Source organism: Protopterus annectens, chromosome 3.part1, assembly GCF_019279795.1.
Source record: "Protopterus annectens isolate FY-2018-M chromosome 3.part1, PAN1.0, whole genome shotgun sequence".
Taxonomy (NCBI): Eukaryota; Metazoa; Chordata; order Ceratodontiformes; family Protopteridae; genus Protopterus; species Protopterus annectens.
In genome coordinates, this window is record NC_056732.1 from 376,091,456 (window position 1) to 376,115,469 (window position 24,014).

At 42.3% G+C, this 24,014-nt stretch overlaps 1 protein-coding gene across 1 annotated transcript in view; it reads left to right on the forward strand.

Annotated features, from left to right (window-relative positions):
- HACL1 (2-hydroxyacyl-CoA lyase 1) overlaps window positions 1-17,917 on the forward strand; it is a gene marked incomplete in the record, with an annotated part of 1,125,147 nt that extends 1,107,230 nt beyond the window's left edge. The window contains 1 exon segment of the mRNA XM_044066839.1: window positions 15,517-17,917. Within this exon segment, the coding sequence (XP_043922774.1) occupies window positions 15,517-15,549 (33 nt within the window).
- Window positions 17,918-24,014: the final 6,097 nt, after the last annotated feature.

A 24,014-nucleotide genomic window follows, 5' to 3' on the forward strand; every position in this document is an offset into this window, starting at 1 on the left:
GTATTTCAACATGGTTTCAGCCAGTGATGATGGAATTTGTGCTAAGACTTGAGAATTCTCATTCATAAGCTACCATTGAGATATTTGTGTTTGGTGTATGTGTGTGCATACTAGCGGGTGAATGCGTGTGTGTATATAACCAAAAGTGGAAGAATTAAAAGTTGTTGATAAAAATTGACTCCAGGATATTTCAGTTATAGAGTCACTATTAGATGAAGGTACAGTTATGACCCGAAGATTAATGTCCCCAGTTTTAATGATCTGTTTTCAGAATAGCAGAGAATAAGTGGCCTAATAGCTGATTGTATGTAGGGCAATGCTTGGGATAAAGCCTCCGACACAAGGGTTGTAAGGGTCTTTATTCTCCAAAAAAAAACTAATTTTGACCATTTTGCCATTGTCCATCGTTTTCATTTTCTGTGTTAAGCCTGATTTATGTGGATGAGATGGATTTCCAAATGGTACTGAATGCATACACTTCTTGTTAGAATGCCATCAGATGTAGGAAAGGGAGTCTTGAGCAGGGTATGCATTGCAGAAGAGAACATGTAATTTGGTCAAGTAGTCTTTCAGCAAATGCTGTTAATGAGAAGGCAACTTGATGAAACCATAGTTTGTGCAACAGTGGAGTATATGGTTTTCTCCAGCGCTGTGCGACCCTGGAGTATGTTTTTAAGTCTGGGTGCAGGGTGCATCTGAAGGTTGGGGATACTTCACACATGATTTTTGAAGGGGAGCAGCCCCCACTACAAGAAAGCCTTACTCCAAAGATTGTTGAAAGTGGTGTCAGTGACTTGCATGCAGAATGCCAGCATTCACTTGAAAAGGAATTGCTCAGTCAGCATGAATCTGTTGCACAAGAGAGATTCTACTATGTGTAGTTCTAAGGTAGCAGTTTGTGATTCATAGACATGCTGTCTCATAAACTGGTTGTGAGACAGTACCTTGAAAAAAATCTTGAAGAAAGCAATTTCATCAAAAAAAGTATAGAGATTTACTTTGTTGAAAATGTAATTGAAACTCAAAAGAAAGTATGTTGGCAAAGCCTGCTTGTGTGCTTAATTAAGGAGTGTGCCCTCCTACCAAAAATAAACTGTATGGTCATGGCATGCTAGGTAAAAGAGAAAAACACAATTTTGTAGTGCCCAGACAAGTTTCTCTCACTTACACTGCACTGTTGAAGGGAGTTGAATGACCGTTTTGCAAATGGATGCATCAGAGAACTGTACAAGAAGTCATAAGTGTGTATGTGTGTAGAGGGTATATAGCCTTTACACACATGCACACCACCAGCCAGCTACAACATAGATGTTCTTCGTGTTTTACTGTTGTAGTCATCACATTTGGGTTATCTGCTTGCAGTAGCTCTCAGTCGGCCTGATTATCAAAGTCTTGCGTCCTTCGTCGGTTGCCGTCTCATCTTCTGTGATGTCAGGTAGTCAAGGGTATAAAGCATGCAGCTGACGCCATTACATCAGTCTTTCTTGCCGTGTGGTGCCCGAAGCAGTTCACAAGTGCCGGTCGGCTGACTCCTGAAATTTTTGTTTTCAAGTTTCAGAACCGAAGTCTTCAACTAAAGCTAAGTACCCCGTTGGGGAAACTTTTTCTTGCTCTAAACCGATGTCAGTAAAAGTCAATAATTGTATTTCTTGTGGAAACCCAAGTACCTCATAAAGATTTCCATTCGTACTGTATTCCTTGCCTAGGCCCTGACCACGACGTACCTCACTGTCAGTTTTGTGCCTTATTTAAGCAACGGACTAATCATTGTCGGTATATTTAAGCTTCTAAATATTTTGGTACTCTATTCAATTATCCAGATATGTCTTCGGTAAGCCATCCGACTACTGACATTCCGAAAAAACGCAAAGATAAAGACAGAGACAGGCCGCCTAGGTCCAAAGTTGCCAACGGCGCTTCTCCTAAGCCAGTCGCCAGTTCACCAGTACTCATTGAAGCGCTTTCTCAGCCCCTGATACCTGCTACAAGATTTGTAAGCCTCTACTGAGACCCATTCGGAGTCCGGTATGCCGCGAGATGCTTCAACTGTGGAACCTGCGGAAGTCTCTACCTTGGATGGGTCCGGAGCTGCTGTGCAGGCACCAGCTTCTGAGGGTGTATTCAGGCCTACTGACTTGCATATTAAAACGATCTTTTTCTTCAAGGCCTAAAGCTCGAACCATGCCTAGGAAGCTGATGCCCAGACCGCATGGTCAGGCCTCTATGCCTAAAAAACAAATGATAAGAATGGCTGAAGACCTTATTACTTTAATCAGGGGAAGCCAACCTTCCCCCTCTAAGAGACCTAGGACTGAATTGGTTTATGATACTTCTGACCAGGATTCTGAAATTTCTGTTTCTTCTGATGACCAGGATTTACCCTTCTCTACCTATGAGGATTCTGATGCATAGGACTCTATTCCTTTTGCTTCCCCCTCCCCCCCAGAGGATTTCTCTTTTGTTGAAGTCTTGCATACTCTTAGGGAGCATTTTTGATGGGAAAGCCAGGATTATTCTGATTCTAAAAAGAGGCTTAGGGATTTCTTACTACTGCCCCAGCACAGGCCTTTAGCTATCCCTCCTGTACTGGACATTGTTGAGGATGCCTTTTCGGAATCTAGCTTGGCCCCAGACTCTTTACCTCCTGCTCCCAGAAAACCTGATAGATATTACAGGGTTCCTGACTCTCACAAGTTCCTTTTTAAAAATCCTACTGCGGATCTTGAGACCATTTCACAGGGACCCAAGGGCATTAAGGCTACTACTGCCAAAAATCCTACCCCCTCTGATAGAGACTCCAGGGTGCTGGATAGATGGGGTAAGAAGGTATGCACTTCTGCAACCTTGGCCATTAGGGCCTTAAACTGCCAGTTTCGTATGTTAAAGTATCAGCAGCATATTATTGGATTGCTTAAACAGAAAACTATGTTGATTCCTGACTGTGCTGAAAATAAGGATTTCAGGATTTAATGCATTCTGCTGAACAGGTTGGAAAACATACTTTGCATTGTGGTTTTGATTCACTAGAGTCATCTTGCAGGGCTGCTGTCACTGGGTCTGTACTTAGAAGGCATGCTTGTCTTAAGGAGCAGTCCATGCAGATCATGTTAAAGCTAAATTACTAGATGCTCCCTTAAATCAGGACCTCCTGTTTGGCAACAAAGCAGAAGTTGTTCTTAAAAAGATGGAGGAAAAAGCTAAATCTATGCAAACTGTTAAAGATTTCCTACATGTGCAGCCTCCAAGATTTAGTAGGCATTGGCCCTCTAAGAATTGGTCCTTTCCTGCCTCTTCCAGGCCTTCTTAGTCCAAACCCAGATCCAGCAGAACACCCAGGCTTCAGTCCCAGGGTACGGATAGGACTAAGCAGTGGGGGGCTTCCACTTCCAAATCATGGAGTAGTAAGACCCCCCCCCCCCCCTAAGGTAAACTGTCTCAATGACTTAACTTTAAAATTTCCAAGCACTTCTCAACTGACTGCTCCTTTAAGGGGAAAGATTGCTCTGCAAGCAAAAAACTGGGAACTCATTACCCAGGACAAATGGGTTTTAAACATAGTTTACCAAGGATACAGATGTCACTTCCACACATTACCAACCCAACGGTTGGCCAGATCTACCCCCAAATCAGTGGGCAGAGGCTCAAAAGCAAGTACTCTCTCTCTTGAGCATAAAGGCTATTCAGACTGTACCAGAAGAGGAAAAGGGACAAGGTTTCTACTCAAGACTTTTCCTGGTACCCAGAAAAGACAACTCATGGCATCCTATCCTGGACCTGTCTATCTTAAACACCTTTTTGTGATTCCAAAATTCAAGATGCTAACTTTTCACCAATTGCTTCCTATGCTGGGTAAAGATACCTGGTTGGCAACACTCGATTTAAAGGAAGCCTACCTGCACATCCCAAACAGGGGATCTTGCAGAAGATACCTACGCTTCAAAGCAGGCTTCATGCACTATCAGTTCTCTGCACTGCCCTTTGGCTTATCTACTGCACCCAGGGTATTCACAAAGTGCCTAGCTCCAGTCATTGCATTTTGCAGGCAAAGAAATATTCAAATATGCCCATACCTGGACAATTGTCTAATTCAGGCAGAAAGCCAGGACATACTTTTGAATCATCTGGCATTTGTACAAAAGATGCTAACTTGTCTGGGGTACACCATAAACGAAAAGAGATCACATCTGATACCCTGTCAACAAATTATATTCCTGGGAGCAAGCTTGAGCACAGCTTCCCAGATGGCTTTCCTCACACCAGAGAAACAAATTCATCTGACAACTTACTTCAAACTAATGGCCACAAAAACCCTGCTATCTGCAAAGCAAATACTGCAAGACTTTGGGTTTATGGCCTCCTGCAGTCTACTAATTCCATATGCAAGACTGTGTATGAGGAAACTACAATGGCATCTAAAAACCCTATGGTGTCAATATTCTCAGGATCTAGAAGCAATGATTCCTGTCATACCTTGCCTACAGTTAGAGTTCTTTTGGTGGGCAGAGGCCTGCCACCACAACAAAGGACTGCCATTCACTCTACCCCCTGGCGCCCAAACCCTAACAGACTATGCATGGGGGGCTCACCTGGTAGGGAAGTGCATTCAGGGCAAATGGAACCCAAGTCACATGCACCTGCATATCAATCAAAAAGAAATGTTAGCTGTACAGAATGCTCTGACAGCCTTCAAGGACCACATTCTTCCAGGACAATTAATGGTAAAGATGGACAATGCCACTGTTATGTGGTACATAAGCAAGCAGGGGGGTACCAATTCTTACCCCGTCTGTGGACTAGCCATGGCTCTGTGGAACACAGCCTTGAGCTACCATTGCATCTACAGGCTCAGTTCTTGCCAGGAAAACTTAATACACTGGCAGATGAACTAAGCAGAAATCCCATGGACCCACACGAGTGGAAACTGGAACTAAAGACTTTCAACATGTTGATAAACAAATGGGGGAGCCCAGATAGAGACCTGTTTGCCTCCCACCAGTACTACCAATTGGACAAATTCTGCGCAAGGACTCCCCACAAACAAGCTTGGAAAGTGGATGCTGTGTCCTTCAGCTGGGAAAATCTATCAGTTTATGCCTTTCCTCCTCTGCCTCTCTTCTCCAAAGTACTACTAACGATCAAACAGGACAAACCAAGGATGATATTGATTGCACCAGACTGGCCATGCCAACACTGGTACTCCCTCTTGCGCAGTGTGTCACTGCTGGCTCCATGGCACCTGCCTCAGACCCCTACCCTGTTGTCACAGCAGGAGAACCAGATTCTGCTCCCTCAGCTTCAAACCCTGAACCTGGCAGCCTGGCTAATTACCTAATCTCTCTGTTATCATCCTTCAGTAAACAAGTGTTGGATGTCATTTTGGAGGCAAGGAGGCCTAGTACTCGAAAATGTTATGCTGAAAAATGGAAAAGATTCTATGCCTGGAACCAAACTCAAGGGATGGGCACAGCAGCCCAATTTATCTCCGATTCTCCAAAACTTAACTGAGATGCTTCGCAAGGGCCTTTCTTTTTCCTCCATCAAAATTCATGCCTCAGCCATTTCAGCTCATTATAACGCAGCACCACCCCTCTTTTCTCATCCACTGCTCAAGCAGTTCCTCAAAAGGGCCAAAAACTTAAGACTACCCAGGAGAGCCCCAACTCCAGCCTGGGACCTTAACTTTGTATTGGAAAAACTCAATCTCCCTTCTTTTGAGCCAGCTGCAAGTGCAGATTTAAAATTTCTTTCTTGGAAAACAGCCTTCCTTTTAGCAATCACTTCAGCAAGAAGAGTATCTGAATTACAGACCCTTATGGCAGTAGAGCCTTTCATCATCTTTCATGCGGACAGGGTGCCCTCAGGACCAATCCCTCCTTCATGCCCAAGGTGGTATCCAGTGTGGCTCTTAATCAGTCCATTCATTTGCCAACCTTCTTTTCTAATCCACAGAACAAAGGGGAACAGATACTGCACTCCTTAGATGTGCACAGACAACTTAGATTTTACTTTGACAGGACTAAACCTCAAAGGAAATCTGAACAACTGCTGGTGGCATTTGCTGCAAGGGGCAGAGGGGAAGGCTATTTAAAAAAAAAAAATTTCTAAATGGATAGGCCATTGCATTCATTTCTGCAATAAGCACCATGGAAAACCTATCCCACAGGGGATTAGACCCCATTCAACCAGGGCTGCATCTACCTCTACAGCCTTTCTCAGAGGTGTCACTACCAGGGACATCTAGAAGCTGCTACCTGGAGTTCTGTACATACTTTCACCGAGCATTACCATTTTCCAATTTTTTCTAAATCCAGAGCTGGCTTTGCCACTGCAGTCTTGCAGGGCCTTATAGCTGGTCCTAATGCTATCTAAATTCTTCCTCCCATCCTTAGCTTTGGGAATCTACCCAAATGTGATGACTTCAATAGTGAAACACGAAGAACATAGTACAGTTGTGTACACTTACCATAAATGTAGATGTTCGAGTGCATTCACTCTTGCAGTCCTGGTTACCCTCCCTCCAGCCCCCTGACTTCTCTTGGCTATACATCTATTCTCCTTTACTATGCTTAAAAGCTTTTTGGTGTATTTGCTTTTTTGTTGGCGATATAACCTTGCATATATATATCTAATTGCTACCCTTTAGGGGGCACCTGACATCTGGGGCAAGAAAAACTGATGTAATGGCATCGGCTGCATGCTTTATACCCCTGACTACCTGACATCACGGAAGATGAGACAGCAACCAATGCAGGACCCAAGACTTTGATAATCAGGCCGACTGAGGGCTACTGCAAGCAGATAACCCAAATGTGATGACTGCAACAGTGAATATACTCGAACATGTACATTTATGGTAGGTGTACATAACTGTACTTATTATCATATATATATATATATATATATAGAGAGAGAGATTGGTGTGTGTGTGTGTGTGTGTGTGTGTGTGTGTGTGTGTGTGTGTGTGTATGTATGTATGTATGTGTGTATGTGTGTGTATTTACAGTGGCGCAGTGAATAGTGTTCTCACCTCACAGCAAGAGGTTCCGCAGTTTGATTCTCAGCTGGGGTGCCTTCTCTGGGGAGTCTGCATCTCCTCCTTGTGTTTGCATGATTTTCCTCCAGTTGCTCCAGTTTCCTCCAACATTCCAAAGACATGCAGTAGATGCATTGGACACTCTAAATTGGCCATAGGTGTGAACGTGTGTGCGAGAGTGTAGTGTAGAAGAATTAGCAAGGAAGGGCTAGCCACCCGGCAGTCTAAACCTTGGCTCTAGTTGATTGTCACGGTTGAAGTGACACCCCGACCCCATGTGCAAAATGGGGAATAAAGGGGTTGTGGATGGATGGATTTATATATTTATGTCCACATTTCCTTTCTTCTAAAGTTTTGTGTGATTATTGAGTGGCTAGTGCTGTGTAGTAGGCGGCAGGTGCATCTCACACATAGTTTGCTGTTTTGTTTTAAATTGTTTTAAATTTCTTGGAATGGTGTAAGTAGAAAGTCTTGGGATTTTTTAAACTACTGATACTGAGGTCATAACAACATGGAGAAGTGTGTTTTGTATTAAATGCCTTTGTTAGGTATGTGAGTGTGCAGGATGGAGAGCTTTATTAAAGAACAGAACATTGTGGAGTGCACCACAAGAATGGCTGGGAATAGAAGGTGAGGAGTTTGGAGATTTAATCATATGTTGTTTACCTGTGATCACAGGTGTAATGTAAGAGCTTTGCTCCGGTTAAGATCTACCTGAAATCAACTGGACGTATAAGTGAATTTAAGTACACTTTTATCTGTTCTTTTTCATATAGTTCTGCATTTAATTTATTTATTTGTGTTTCTCACCGAATATTAACTCAACTGAAAGTTGTGGCTGTGTTTCTGCAGTTAGTTGTGGTTTTGAAATTGCCCGCCCCTCTTGTAAATTTGTATTTGGATACTCCTTCTGGGCCAATCTCATTTGCTCACTCAACTGAATGCAGTGAGATCATATTCTGATTTCAAGCACTCCTACTGTGTACAAAGACAGCATTTGGGAAGGACAACCCCTGTAGCCTCTTAATCCTGCTCTGTTCCCTCCCTCAAAAAAAAAATAAATAAATAATATATATACATATTTTATTTAGCTGCTCTTACTGTAACTGTCTTAGTTGCTGTTCTGCTTGCTGTTATCTGTTTAGCTACTCTTACTCTGCACTTATTACTGCTTGTTAGTAGCCTTCTAATTTACTGCCTTCTGCACTTATTTAGTCATTTGTTAATTTAATAGCATTTATTTAAACTGTATTTGCCGTAGTATTGCTACACACTCAAGTGTGCTAGTCTACACTGCAATTTGAATTGTATTTACTGCTGTTTTAGTAAAAAAAAAAAAAATCTAAGCTTGTTTCCTGCCTTTCCTGTAACTAGTCTAGTCCAGATACAGACTTGCTGTATCCAGGACTGTTGGTAAGCTTCTGAGCCCCCCAAGCCTTTCTGTGCTGGAGGGAAGCCTTCTAGCTTATCAGTGGGAGTGGTAAGCACTAGGTAGCCTATCTACCACTGGAAGAGTGGGTTTTGGCCCAGAAATTGTAGTTCATTGGTCGTTTGGGCAGTTTTTCCATCTCTTTCTACTTTCTGGTTTAAAAGCCCGTGTTTGTGTTTGGTCCCCACTATTCATGTAACTTGTGTAGTCCAAGTACAGATTTGCTGTATCCAGGACTGTTGGTAAGCTTCTGAGCCCCACAAGCCCCTCTGTGTTGGAGAGAAGCCTTCTAGCTTATCAGTGGGAGTAGTAAGCACTAGGTAACCTATCTACCACAGGAGGAGTGGTTTTTCGCCCAGAAATTATAGTGTATTGGCCGTTTGGGAAGCTTTTCCATCTCTTTCAAACTTCTGATTTATAAGCCTGTGTTTGCGCTTGTTTCCTGCCTTTCCTGTTACTAGTCTAGTCCAGGTACAGATTTGCTGTATCCAGGACTCTTTGTAAGCGTCTGAGCCCCCAATCCTTTCCGTGTTGGAGGGAAGCCTTCTAGCTTATCAATGGGAGTGGTAAGCATTAGGTAGCCTGTCTACCACAAGAGGAGTGGTCCCTGGCCCAGAAATTGTAGCTATTGGCTGTTTGAGCAGTTTTTTCCATCTCTTTTAACTTTCTGGTTTGAAAGCTGCACTTGCGCCTGTTTCCCACCTTTCCTATAACTAGCCTAGTCCAGTTACAGAGTTGCTGTGTCCAGGATTGTTAGTAAGCTTCTGAGCACCGCAAGCCTTTCTGTGTTGGAGGAAAGCCTTCTAGCTAATGAGTGGGAGTGGTAAGCATTAGGTAGCCTGTCTACCACAAGAGGAGTGGTTCTTGGCCCAGAAATTGTAGTTTATTGACCATTTGGACAGTTTGTCCATCTCTTTCAACTTTCTGGTTTAAAAGAACACATCTGCGCTTGTTTTCCATCTTTCCTGTAACTAACCTACTGGGAAGCACTAGAAAGCCTTAAACTGATACAAGCCTTCTAGCTTACAAGAGAGACTTTGGAGTGATTAAGTATCAGTTTTCTGTACTTTCTTGCTGTACTTAACATTTTTCTGCCTAAACGCTGATTTTCCAGCGTTTATTGTGATAGAAAAGCTTGTTTTTTTCACATATTGTACTTATTTGACTGCCTGCACTTTTAAAAAGTCGTTTTATGTTTAAATAATTTGTTTCACTGTTGTAGGCTACACATTAATGTGCGCTAGCCTTTTCTGATCGTTTGTAGTCATTTAAAGCTGTTTTAAATGTATTTTTTATTGTTTTTGCCTTATCTTTTTTAAAAAAAAAAATTCCTAGTTTCCCGTTAGTATAGTCCAGTTTTCAGGCTAGAGCTGAATTCAGGGCTGTGTTACAAGTTTCTGAGTTGCCCATACCTTACTTGGATTGAAGGAAGTTTCTCTGTTCACCTGTGAGAGAAGGGGAGCTTTGAGCAGCCCATCTGTCACTGGAGGAGTGGTTCCAGCCCAGAAGTTAGTAGTTTATTGGCCATTTTGGGCTAATTTCTATCTCTTTCATTTCCCTGCTATGAAAACCGCATTTGCATGGTTTTGTGCGCCGAGCAGTGCCGGTTAGCTAGGGTTAAATTATTACCGGCTCCACTAAGTGTCCTCTTCAGTTTTTCCCTTGAAACTAGTCTAACTCTCAACCTAAGCACTCAAAAAGCATCCTACAGCCCAGCACTTGCTCAGACCTAATAGCAAGCACTAATATACCCTGACATTTGATTGCCCAGCAGGGCAAGACTCTTTATTCACCCCTCACCAACCAAGCAACTAAGCAGCTCATCCTACTTTTCAGGCATGACCAAAGGGCAATTTCAGGTGTACTCTCCCATCCAGCTGGTGAATATGGGTATCCTGAGGCAGTGTTACAACTGCCTCATGTACACAGACAACCCTCTCCTCCTACCACAAAACACTAACATATGCGAGAGATGCAATTATACAGCCAAACTGGAGGCTAAGCTGTCTCCACCCAAGACTGGAACAGACAGTCAAGAGGAGAAGGTTAACACTTGCACCACACCTCCAGCCACACATAGACCTACTAAACCAGCACTGGCAAAAAATATACATAAGTATACAAAATCATACTTGGAGGCTCTGAATGAAAACTTGCAAAAGCATCAGAGACCTCCAAAACAGACACCCAAACAATCTGCTCCTCCAGTCACAAACCAGACAACACATAAAACACAAAATCAGTGTGCCGCACAATCACAGCCCTTAAGGCGAAATAACATACCTAACACACTAATAATAGTTGACTCTATAGTCAGGCACACTGATGTCCCGCTCACTAGGCTGGACAAGCACAAGGTTACTGTTAGCTGCCTGTCGGAGTCAGTATCTGCCACATAACACAAGCACTCAGGTCACTCGAGAACAAGTACAAATATGACTTTGTCATTGTGCATGTTGGTGTGAATGACCTGAGACATACCTCCCTGGACTACATGAAAAGAGACATGGAAGAGCTCTCTGATCATGTAGCCCAGGCGGGTATGACCCTGACCCTGAGTAGCATCCTGCCCTCATCAAGAATGACACCTCAGTATAAAGAAAAAATGATCAATTTCAACAATTGGCTAAGCTTTTGGTGTCATTCAAAGGGGATCCAGTGTCCGTCAGCCTGGGAAGGCATGCTCGACAAGCCGCGTTGCTTCACAAGAGAAGGCTTGCACCTATCACCCCTAGGCTTTCAAATACTGGTCAGGGCTCTTGCTGCCCCCATAGTGCCTTTTTTAGGCAAGGCTCAAAAGTCAAACTCACCTCAGTAAACAGCATAATTAACAAAAAACTGCGGGTTATGCTACTCAACGCCAGGAGTTTAAATCTCAAAATGCACACGCTCGAAGCACTCCTCAGTATGGACAATGTCGACATCTATGCAGTAACTGAAACCTGGTTCAAGGCTCCAGAGAGCACCCCAGCACTACCGGGCTACAACTCGTACCACACGTTTCGGCCACAGAACACAGACCGAAACTCAAAAGGAGGGGGTATCTATATTCATCAAGGATACCTACACCTCCAGGTTAGTGGCGCAGCATGATACCTCTGAGATCATCCACATGCAACTAACATCTGCAATGCAAATTGTGGCCTGCTACAGATCACCCTCCATGACCCAGGACCACCACTCCACCTTTTTGGAGACATTGGAAAACATGAAGGTCCTACCGAACACCCTGATATCGGGTGATTTCAATTACTCTGCCATTAAATGGGAAAACTACTCAAGTACAAACTCCCAGGCCGAGCGCTTCCTGGAATTCATCAACTCAAATGCCCTGGATCAGCTGGTAAACTCCCCTACCAGAGGTGAAAACATATTGGACCTGGTCATCGCAAACATGGGCAACAGGTGTTCCAAACCGGAGGTCAACCCATCACTGGTTAGATCAGACCATAAACTAATCTCTCCGGATGTCCACACCCCACCACCACCCCCAACTAAAGAAACCACATTAAAAAACTTTTCTAAAGCAAACTTCACCTTACTTAAAAGAGAGGCGGTAATTTTCACAGCCCCCACGCTAAAGGAGAACGCTGTCCAAGATGCAGAAACCTTTACAAATGCACTCTGTGAGCACCTACAAGGATACATGGATCATGCCATCCCTAGCAAAACCAAGACTCACTCCTCTAAGAGAAGTCTGGTGGACCCCTGCCATAAACAGGCTATACAATAGAAGGAGGAAACTAGTTCAGAAAAAAAGCAAATCCCAAGAAGGAAAGACATCCCTGATCAATATCGGTAAGAAACTAAGGTCCCTCATAAAGTCATCCAAGGCTAACTTTGAAAGAAAAATGGCCAAGGATTCAAAAGATAACCACAAAGCCTTCTTTAGCTATGTTAAGAATCTAAGTGGCAACTCACAGATATGCACTGAACTAGTGCAAAATAGCACAAAATACACTGAACCTGCTGATATTGCCAACATCCTGGCAGATAGATTCAGTGCAAACTTCACCCCCTGTCACCCCCAAAAGGGCCCACAAGAATACCGGAAAAGTGTAGTGTCCCAGAAATCACAGACGGACAGGTTAAAATAGCCCTTTCAAGAGCCAAAAACACAGAGTCAATGGGGCCAGATGGTGTCCCAGGCTGCGTCTTGCACGAACTACAGAATGAACTAACCCCCCCCCCCCACCTAAACACATGCTGTTCAACCTCAGTCTCTCCACAGGCTATGTGCCCATAGAATAGTGCACAGCAACGGCACAACTGACCCTGGTAACTATCGCCCCATAAGCCTGACTAGCCTGGTCTGCAAGGCTATAGAGCACATCATCATGGAACTCATTAACAAAGACATTGGGAACCTCCAAACACTACCTACTAAACCTGGTTGACTTCTTTGAGACGGTCACCAAGGCCATAGAAGAGGGAAAGTTGTTCACACATCCTACCTTGACCTCGCCAAGGCTTTCGACACCATTCCCCGCTCGGGTATTACAGAAAAACTCACAATGCTTGAACATAAACCCCTACGTCACGAGATGGATTGCCAACTGGCTTACAGACAGAACTTACACGGTAAGAATAGCGGGCTCCAGGTCCGACTCTAAATCAGTCACAAGTGGTGTCCCGCAAGGCTCGGTCCTGGGACCCCTACTGTTCGGCATATACTTCTCAGAAGTACAGGCAAATACAGGAGGACTATGGCTAACCAAGTTCGCCAATGACTGCAAACTGGGAGCCATAACTGACTCTCCGACTGACACGGACATCCTCCAAAAGGGCCTTACTGAGACCGACACCTGGTGTCAAAGTCATGGCCTCAAGCTAAGTGCCAAAAAATGCATAGTCATCCCTTTTGGGAAAAACAAAACGCCCACGAATTACCACATAGGTGTCAGCCCCCTTAATACAGAAGAAGTAATAAGAGATCTGGGGACACAAGTAGATAGTCATCTCTCCTTTGATAATAATATTGCCAAAGTAGTTAGGAAATCCTTCTATGTGGCCCATCTAATTACTAAAGGGTTCGCATCTAGAAATGAAGAGGTTGTAGTGCCCCTCTACTCGTCACTTATCAGACCCATCATATAGTACAATGCCTCATTTGGAATATAGCTCACAAGGCACTTCCAACAGCTGGAGAGACCACAAAGGTACCTCACCAAGAGGATTACTGGCCTCAAACATATGACCTATGCAGCCTGACTGAAAAAACTCCGGCTGTACTCAGTGGCATATCGCTTACTCAGAGGTGATCTCTGCCCAACTTACAAAGTCATGTCTAACTCAGAATTAATGGACATGTCCCACCTAAAGAAATCCAAGTCACTGCAAGCCACGCGCTCTAGTGATCTAAACCTTGCCACAGCAATAAATAGAACATGCTGGAGGGATATATTCCTGTCACAGAGACTCCCCATGCTTTGGAACAAAATTCCAAACTACATTAAGCAGAGCCCCTCACTAACAATCTTCAAGAGAAACCTTTCCGAGTGGATGGGTAACAGAGAATACACCCCTGGGATCACTTCATTGGTTGTGCTTGACAGAGGATTAGCTAATTAATCAATGGTGTGGCGAAAGCCAACACACACTGGCTAGGCTTATAAATGCCCTCGGGCAGATAGCCTAGTACCTTCCTATGAACCTATGAACAAATTGAATTTTACAATGCTATTTTTCCAGCATTATCAGAGTAGGCCTTTTTCTCAGCTGTGGTAGAAGCATAAATTATCCCTTAAGAAAGACTCCAGGCGAACACAAAAATATGTGCAGATATGCAAAGGACCAAACTTGGAAGACTGACAAAACACACATTTTCAAAACTCCATTTATAAATGTATTGTGGGAGATGCAAATTTCCTGAAATATAAATGACGGCAAACTGGCAAATTAATGCTTAGTGACACCTACTTCTTTAAAAATGCCACCCAGACAATAAGCCAGACTTATCTAGCTTTTGATAGGTTTTAGCCTTATTACGGTGTATCAGTTCAGCATAAATGAATGTAATGGTGTGCTGAAACATTAATTTGAGCAAGAAGCCTCTGATGCATTAATTCCAATCATTCATGCTTGAAAAGGAGAATACTCACAAAACATTATGCGTAAAGGACTAAATTAGAAAGACTCTAGCAGAACACAGAGACATACAAAGACATTTGCAAACCTCCTACTATGAAAACTTCATTGCAGATGTGCAAATTTCCCATAGGAAAAAAAAAAAAAACTTTCCGGCACACTTGGCTCATGAATGCTGGATGCTTTTTGTTGGCAGTTTATTTGGAACCCAGCTCTGGGTTAAATCCATCATAGGATTGTTATACTGAGCATTTTAGAACATAACTATGTCTTCTGTGTTTGCTGTCTGATGAGAGTTAATCTTGTTAGCCTGAGTGTATTATTAAAGAACCCTGTATGTCATTATGTATTCATGTTGCATAAGGAAAGCTTGCACATCTCCCATGATGTCTAGACAAGTGAAGGTTTTTCATTTATTTGTATCCTGCTAGGAAGTCACTTGATACAAGTTTCAAGGAAAAAAGAATGTTTTCCTTAACAATAAATTCAAACAAAAAAGCTGTGCCTTTCTGCTGTCAGAAAAGGATTTTCTGCCTGAATTATGAAAATGTTTTCATTTGTGTGCACATTAGGAGACGTGATAATCATTTTTTTCCTTTACTTATATTGTTATGTTTTAACTCTAGGGCTCAGCTGACGATTCTCTGTAAGAGTAATGGTAAAAATAATGTTTGCAGTGGTGGGATCAGTTCTAGCTAACAAAATGTCAGTGTTTTGCTGCCGGATTGGTTTGCTTATTTTGTAAAGTTTTTTAGGCTCAAAACGTGTGTGTGTGTGTGTGTGTGTGTGTGTGTGTGTGTGTGTGTGTGTGTGTGTGTGTGAGAATGTAAACAATTCATGTTTTTAAATATACATTTTTACAAACCCAGTTTACTTGTTGATTTTACTTTCTGAATAAGAAGTAACTAAGGGCATATGTTTCATAAAATCCTAATTCTAAAACTTTTATTTTCTTTTTTATCTGTAGGACTTCCACTGGCTTACACGCTCCAACCTATAAAACCAACAGTGTGAAAATCCAGTTATCAGGGGACAGTAGAAATTTGTAATGAAATAAGCTGCATTAATTCAGCAGACTGACTATATTTTAAAGAATTTTAATTTTTTGTAATTTAAAAACTGTAAATATTTTCTTGCCAGGAAGCATAAAATGTGAATCAAATTATGTTTGATATATGTGGAAAGATTTGTTTATAGTATGTATGACCATAATTTGGGAGGAGGACTCCCAGCTACAAGTTCAAAGAATGTTGGGCTTTGCAGTATTATTTAGCTCCTAAATAAATTTGCTAACATTAAAGAAATATTCCTCTTCTACATCTGTAGTACAGTATATAAGTGTTTGACATTTCTTAGCAGTTGAGTAGGGAGTGACATTTTATAAATAGTGTTGTAAGAAAATGTGCAACATTTCATAGCTGGGCAACCTGTATGTCACTTGTGTTGAACTGAATGCTATAGATGGTAGTGCTCCACTTTAACTTTATGGATTCTACAAAGACTCAGAGTTGGTGACATCTGTGGTGATTATAGCGACTGTGAAGTTAAGATCTGATGTTGTCTTTTCCACCTGAGGTCGACCAGTGGGTTATCAGATCTGCCTGTGATCTGAGACTGACCATATCCAAAGAACTTCATCTCCCTGAGTTCCGCTTCCTCTGCCCAACTCCAACTAACCCCAGATTTTGTTTGCCACCCTCCAGAATAGTAGCTTGATCTCAAGCTACATTGAGGTTGTATCCTTTGACTGGCTTGCTTGTACTAGTACCTGTTTCTCCTCTACACTTTTTCTTACTGCTATAGTTTATCTTTAGGATTTTTTTGTGTTGTTGTGTTTGGTATCAGTGGCTAATTGGTAGGTAGACTGTGTGATCTAGCATTAGCAGGCTTTTCCCACCTTATAGTGTTTCTCTCTGTTAGGAGGTTTTTATTACTGTCCTCTGTTTAGCCCAGATGCAGTTAGTTTAATCCCTCCGGCCTTGGGTCCTAGACTTAAGGCCTTGGCTCCGTCAAATTTTTTTCCTCCCTTGGGCCTGTTGGCTCCGTGGTTTTCAGTGCTGGTTGCCTTATGACCTGTGGGGGTCATATCCGACAGCTTGACTAATTTCAGCTTCCACCCCTGCCTTTAATTCTCAACTCCGGCTGTCTCCGAGCCAAGCAGACAATGGACAGACCCTTCATTACTGGTTTGCCAGGTTGGGATCGATGCTTTGGGTCTCCAAATCATCTCTCCCTCTTGGCACTTTGGCTCATGCAGCTCAGTTGTAGTCTGTGCATCATGGCAGGTAGGAGCTGCTGCAGAGTCTAGCATGTCCTTAGAATCATCGGATCCCAAGCATGCTGGCTCTGGGTGGCCAGCTTCAGCTTCTGTTTTTGACATTGTAGAGAGAGAGTGGTTAGTGCCAATTAGCATTCCTCCCCCCTTATCATCTGTGTCTGCTGACTCTCCTCAACCTGCTCTCAGACAGCCCATTCTGACTAGCCTACAACCTTCCAGGACCCTCAGCCTCTTCCGCTTCCCCTCCTAGGTTTCCCTGGTCAAGAATGTTTTGGCAAGAGGCAGTGAAAAAGAAAGCACCTGGAGTATCCAGAGGAATCCTCACTGAGGACATCAACCTTGATGAAGGACAGGGGTCCCCAAAATCCCAACATCAGCATGCCTGTTCTGACAACCGTATGGAGCTCCTCCATCAACACAGGGGCTGGAGAACCAAAGCCCCATCTCTGGAGAAGTTGGTGTTTCTGGCAGCTTTCAGAGTGACCCCATCCACATCTTGAGTGGTCCACCCTCTGGACACACACATTGATTTGGTGTTTCAGATGGCCTGGAGAGAGCTCGATACAGTGGAACCAATCCCCAAGAAGCCTGATAAAAATTTTGGCTCCTCCCAATGATCGTTAATATTGGAGTAAGGAATCCATTGATGCTACTGTGGTGGTGACAGCCACCAAAAAGGACATTTCAGAAAAAGTTCTTTGGTCCACTCCCCTAATAGGGAATCTAGGGCACTGGACCGACTGGGGAAGCACTCCTACACATCAGCCATGTTTGTGCTATGGGCATTAAGTTACCTAGCCCACTTGGCAAGACTTCAGTGAGATTTTGTGTCCAAGGTGTCAAGACTGGCTGAGACGCAACAGACTCCAGAATCTTAGAAGACTGTGGAGACTCAGTTGTACATGTTGCAGTTGGTTGCTAATGTGTTCATGCATCCAATTTCTAATGCAGACAATGGCACGGCCTAGGCTGCGGGTGCTGGCATCATGTGTCGCCATACTTGGATGAGATTGTGGAACTTTGCAGACTGTCTCCAGATGTCCTTTGTTAATACCCCATATGACAGCTCCTCCCTCTTTGACTATAGAGTTAAAGGCATCCTGACTAGGAGTGACCAGGATGAAAAGATGCTGTCTGCCATCTGAATGTGTTTTGCTACCCCTTGATGGAGCAAACACAAGAATCAGAAGGGGGTTAACCAGAATTGGGTGCTGCCCACATGGCAGAAGTGGTCTGCAGAGCTTGGGTTTCTGTGGAGCTTTCTCCAGGATGTCCTTCCAGCACCCCTAAAGGGTTGTCCAACTGTCAGACCCTGGAGACAGTTAGGAGCCATTTAGTTCTGCTCCAAGAGGCTTTGGAAGACACCATCTCAGACACCTGGGTGTTACAAGTCATATTTATAGGCTACATGATTCTGTTTTTATTACCCCCAAAAGAGAATGCAAAATACCTTCCAGACATGCCATTTCTTCAGAGAAGGTGCACAGCTGTCGAGATCAAAAAGCTGTTAGAAAGTTGACTCATCCAGGAGGTCTCAGTAGACCTATGTGGATCCGACATCTATTCCAGATTCTTTTTGGTGTCCAAGAAAAACAAGAACTTCATACCAGTCTTGGATTTGAGCAAGTTGAGTTGCTTCCTGAAACAAACTAAGTTCCATTTGATCACGTTGCAGTCCATCCTTCCTCTTTTGAGGAAGGGGGATTGGATGTTTTCAATCAACCTCCAGGATGCTTATCATCATATAAAGGTAGCGAGGTATTTAAGAAGGTTTCTGTTCTTCCAGCTGTGAGCAAGTAATTACCAATTCCAAGTGCTTCCCTTTGGTCTCATCACTGCCCTCTGGGAATTCACTAAGTGTAAGGCAGGCAAGGTAGTCATGCAGCCTGGCTCAGGCTGCAGGTGTTCCAGTTCATCCCTTACCTGGACAATTAGCTTCTTACCATCTCCATGAGGGCATCACTAGTCAGAGCCAGGGGCTTCTTACTCCAGTTTTGCCTTGGGAATCAATCCATCAGAAAGTCCTGTCTGCAACAAGTTCAGACATTGGAGTTCATAGGCTGTCAGTTGAACATGGTCTGTCAGATTGCTGAGCTCCCATCACTTAGAGTATCTACCTTTTGCCTTCAGGCCACCTCCTTACTGTCCTACAGAAAATCTCCATTCTTCCATGTTTCTCAAACTTTTAGGTCACACATCTATGGCAGTTTGTCTAGTTTCCTTGGTGAGGTAACACATGACGATTCTCCAGTGAACACTAGAAGCGTAATGGTCCTACTTGTCTCATCTGATGCTTTTTCCAGTAATATTGACATGAATTTGTCAGAGTCAAATCAAGTGATGGTTGGAGTCTTCCCTGGTATAGAATGGAGACCATTTGTTCTTTCTCCCCCACAAAGTACAGTCAAGATGGGTGCCTCCCTTCTCAGGTGGGGTGGCATTTTCAAGGGAAGAGAATCCAGAAGATGTGATTGTCAACTGAGGCCAGTCTTCACATCAGTATCTTGGTGAGGATAGTGGACTTCCTTACATTACAGGCATTTCAGGGCCTCTTACCCAAGAGTGTGATCTCAGTATAGACTGACAGTATGTTTGTAGTCAGGTGTCTGAACAAACAGGGAGGAAACCAAACACATCGTTTTTGTTGGTAAGCCATGAGGGTCTGGGAATGGGCTGTTTCTTCTCAGTTGTTTCTGGTAGTAAAGCATATCCCAGGGGATTCCAGCATTTTAGCAGACAGTCTGAGCAGAGGAGCAGTTTTCTTCCTCACAAGTGGTCCCCAAATCTGAGGGTTACTGCTTGAATTTTTAGGAGCTGGGTCAATCCCTTTTGGGGATCTGTTTGCCTCCCCATCCAACACCAAATTCAGCAGTTATTAAGCCTTATACCCCCCCTCAGGGTCAGTCACCCAGGGACAGTCTTTTGTGCATGTATCCCCCAATTCAACTGATTATAAAGTTTCTATAGAAAGCTGTCCATTGCAGAATGACTGTGCTCCTCATTGCCCCCTTTTGGCCTCTGTAGGTGTGGTTCCTCTTTCTATGATCTCTTCTGAAGTACTCTCCTTGAGTGCTAGATCGTATTCTTGCTCTGATTTCTAGGATCTGATTTCTCATCTGGCAGGCTTAAACCAGCCAGGTCTTCAGACACTGGGGTTAACTGCATGGTTGTTCCAATTCCCTTGATGGCCAAAAATCACAAGCTTTCCGCTAGAGTGGTTCACATTTTATCCTCATTCCAGAAACTTTCTACTCATAAAGTCTATGCTAGCAAGTAAAGATGTTTCACCCCTTAGGCTTAAAGGTCTAGACCACTTTCCAGCACATGTAGAGGCAATCCTTGATTTTCTGTCTGACTTATTTCATTTAGGATCTAATCAGGATCTAGTTTTTCCACTATTAAAGTGCAATTGGCAGCCATTTCTAACTTTCACACTGGTAGAGATTATGCACTAGCAGCAGCTTTAAAGATTTCAAAGGCCTTCCTCAAGAGAACCTTTTTTATTGTGCCTTCCTATTTGGGATCTTGTTCCTCCCTGACATCTACCCCTTTTTGCTTTGACTGCTTGCTTGGACCCCTTTTGAACAATCAGCCATGGTTTCCATAAAATTTTTGTCTTGGAAGATGGTGTTCTAAGTGGCTGTTACTTCAGCCAGGCGCGTGTCAGAACTGCAGGCTTTATCCTCAGTACCTTAATACCTTATTTTTCATAAAACAGGGTGCCTCTCAGAACAGATTATGCTTTTTGTCTAAGATGGCTATGTAGAAAAATTTAAATCAGGTAATTCACTTACCGGTGTTCTTCCCTGGGTTTTCTAATAAAGGAGAATATTTGCTTCATTGTCTCAATGTTCATAGGCAATGAGATTTCATCTGGATAAGACCAAGTCCTTCAGAAAGTTCAATCAGTTTTTTGTTTCTTTCTCTAAAGCTTGATTGGGAAAGCCAGTATCCACAACCCACTCTATCTAAGAGGTTATCGGATTGCATTTCTTTTGTTTACAATATGAAAAGGAAGAATTTGCCTTTCATACTGAAGACTCATTCTACTAGAGCCATGGCTACCTCTACAGCTTTCCAGTCCAGATCAGCTATGGATGACATTTGTGCTACCACTATTTGGATGGGTCCTCATACCTTTTTTTGTCTCAGTGCAAGTTGGATATTCAGTCTAGGTCTAGGGCCTCTTTTGGTTCCACTGTATTGTGGAACATGCTCTGTTACTGTGGACTGTATCCCACAGGTTGAACCTTAATGGAAAAGACAACATTGGATACAAAATTATGTACTTACCATAATAATAGATCAGTGTTGTCTCTTTCTGTTCAGTTCAACCACCCAAGTTCCTTCCCTTTCCTGTATTACTTTCTCTCTTTCCTTCGGTCAGCCGGGTCATGGAGCAATTATTTCCCTCCTATCTTTATGGTAAGTGCATAACTTTCTTTTATACAATCTTGGAAAATACAAGTGGCCTAAGATAATAAGTAAATTCTGTAGGATGTAGTACAGCTATATTGTTGTCCTTAATGATATAGCATCCATTGTTGCTACACACATTTCAGTCATAAGTTCACTAGGGTTTTAAGATGACCAAATCAAAATCTCTTTCTTTTACTTAACCCATAGTGAAATACCAAACACCCTTTGGATAAAGCCCCCCAAAAAATCCACAAAATTATAAGTCCAAACACAAGTATGACATTAGGAAGAAAAGATGAAAATGCAATCCATTTAGTAAGTTTCAAAAAGGCAGACTTATTGCTATGATAAAACAAAACAGTGACACAATTGCTAGCTTTCAAGCTATTTATTATGCTCATCATTCATTAGGCATGATTGAAAACATTTAGCCATTGATTTAAACACATTTTCTGTCATAAAATCTCATAACTCTTGACTGTCTCATCGGAATAATAGTGTTATTAAAAAGGTTTTAGAATTATGCAAATTTTGCATGCATTACTGATGTATTTTAGCACTAAATAGTGATGAAATTAAATATACTTTAACTTAATTTATGTATTATTATTCCAAAATGTTTGTATTAGCTGTGATTGGTATCACATAAGAGCATATAACTTGAGATGTGTTCTTATTTAGATCAGTGTGTGCATGGTTTTGATTACGATCAATGAAGGACAAGGTTATAAAATAGTCTGAAAGCTGCCATTGGCATCACTTGATTTTTTTTGTCATTTTAAGTGTATCATTTTGAAACTTATTAGATGGAGTTCCTGTTCACCACTGCTTCCTTGTATAATTCTTACACTTGGACCGAAAACTTTGCAGATACCCCAAAAACATTTTTGAAAATGGGTGAGACCATCAGCTTGTTCTCTCCACACAACTTGAATAGATATCTTCCATGACTTAGACCAGTTAAAAATTTTTTCAAAACATATTTGTTAGACACCAAGCCATGTAAAAGCTGCACATGCTCCACAGTCTCATTTACTGTCTCAGAGAATGGCATTATTTCTTACATACATATTAAACAGAAATGTAAGAATATAGCTTTGATGAGTGCATTGTTTTCATTATTTTACAATTCTTCCTTCATGTTTCAGCCTTAGGATGTATGTCTTCATTATGTGTACCTTCACATCAGCATATTTCTCAAGTTTCAGTTTGAATCAGTTTTGGTTATTTCTTTAAACCACTTTTCTAAAGAAGCAAAAAAATATGCTAAGCAAGATTTCTAGTCTCTTCTTTTGGATCATTCCTTCAATGAAGTATATTTGCAGTCATCAGTTTCTGCGCTGTTTTTTCTGTCCAGGCCATCAGCTTCCAGAATTTAATCCTATTCAAATACCAGTAGTAGAAAGAGTAATCTAGTACATCTGCATAAGCCTTCCTCTATTACTGTTATTAATAATAGAATTCTAGATGTTTTCATTATTGTATTGCATGTAATATTCGGTTATGTAACTGATGGTGTTTTCTGGGAGCTTTTCTCCTCAGGTCCCAACTGAAAATAAGAATTGCTCAATAGGACTAATTTGATCAACAACATATATAAATACATTTTGAATAAATATTTGGCTTGATGAGAAAACATTACTTCTGTGAGAAAATGTTAGACAGATAAAATGCATTCCTGAATATAATATAATATAGTGTCATGTGATATTAGGATTTAAAACTGACTATTGCAGGTGGTGGAAAAAGGAGAAAAGACTTGGTTGAGTACAGATTAATTTTGCTGTAAACATAAGTGACATAAAAATATGTATTTTTGTGCGACTTATTATTGTAATAATTTTCATCATAGGGAAGGCTTCTACAGACAGAGACATGAGGCATCATGTTAGACCTGGTTTTCAGAGCTATTTGACCCCACCCTCCCAGAAATTGTCAACGTACTCCCAGTATCTAATCTAATCCATAGTCCCACCAGGGACTCCAGTGTCCTAGACCCGGTAATTACCAACATGGGAAATCGATGCTTCACACCTGTGGTCACCCCCTCGTTGGTCAGGTCAGACCATAAGTTACTCACCCTTAACATCCACATCCCACCTTCACTCCCCAGTAAGGAAACCTTCATAAAAAACTTCAACAAAGCCAACTTCATGCTACTCAAGTCCGAAGTGACAAATTTCATGACACCCATGCAGACGGGAAATGCTCTCCAACAAAAAAAGGAAGCCAATCTGGTGGTCCCCTGCCATAAACAAACTTTACAACAAAAGGAAGAAACTGTTACAGAAAAGAGGAAAATCCCACGATGCAAAAAATTCCCTTACCAACCTTAGTAAGAAGCTGAGATCCCTAGTAAAATCCTCCAAAGTTAGTTACGAAAATAAAACTGTCAAAGATTCCAAAGGCAACCACAAGGAATTCTATAACTATGTCAAGAATTTAAATAGCAATGCTCAGATCTGCTCTGAAATCAACAGAATGGCATTAAGTATACTGATCCCAAGGATATTGCCAATATCCTGGGAGATCGATTCAGTGCCAGCTTCAGCCCTCTCACCCCCTAAACAGCCCATCTCAAGAATGGAAGATTGCCAAATTCCGGTAATGGCCACACAGGTAAAAAACGCACTCTCCAAAGCTAAGAATACAGCATCCATGGGACCAGATGACATCCCGGGCTGTGTACTACAAAATGAACTGGCACCTCACCTAACTGTCATGTTTAATCATACCCTCACCTCAGGCTTTGTACCCACTGAGTGGCG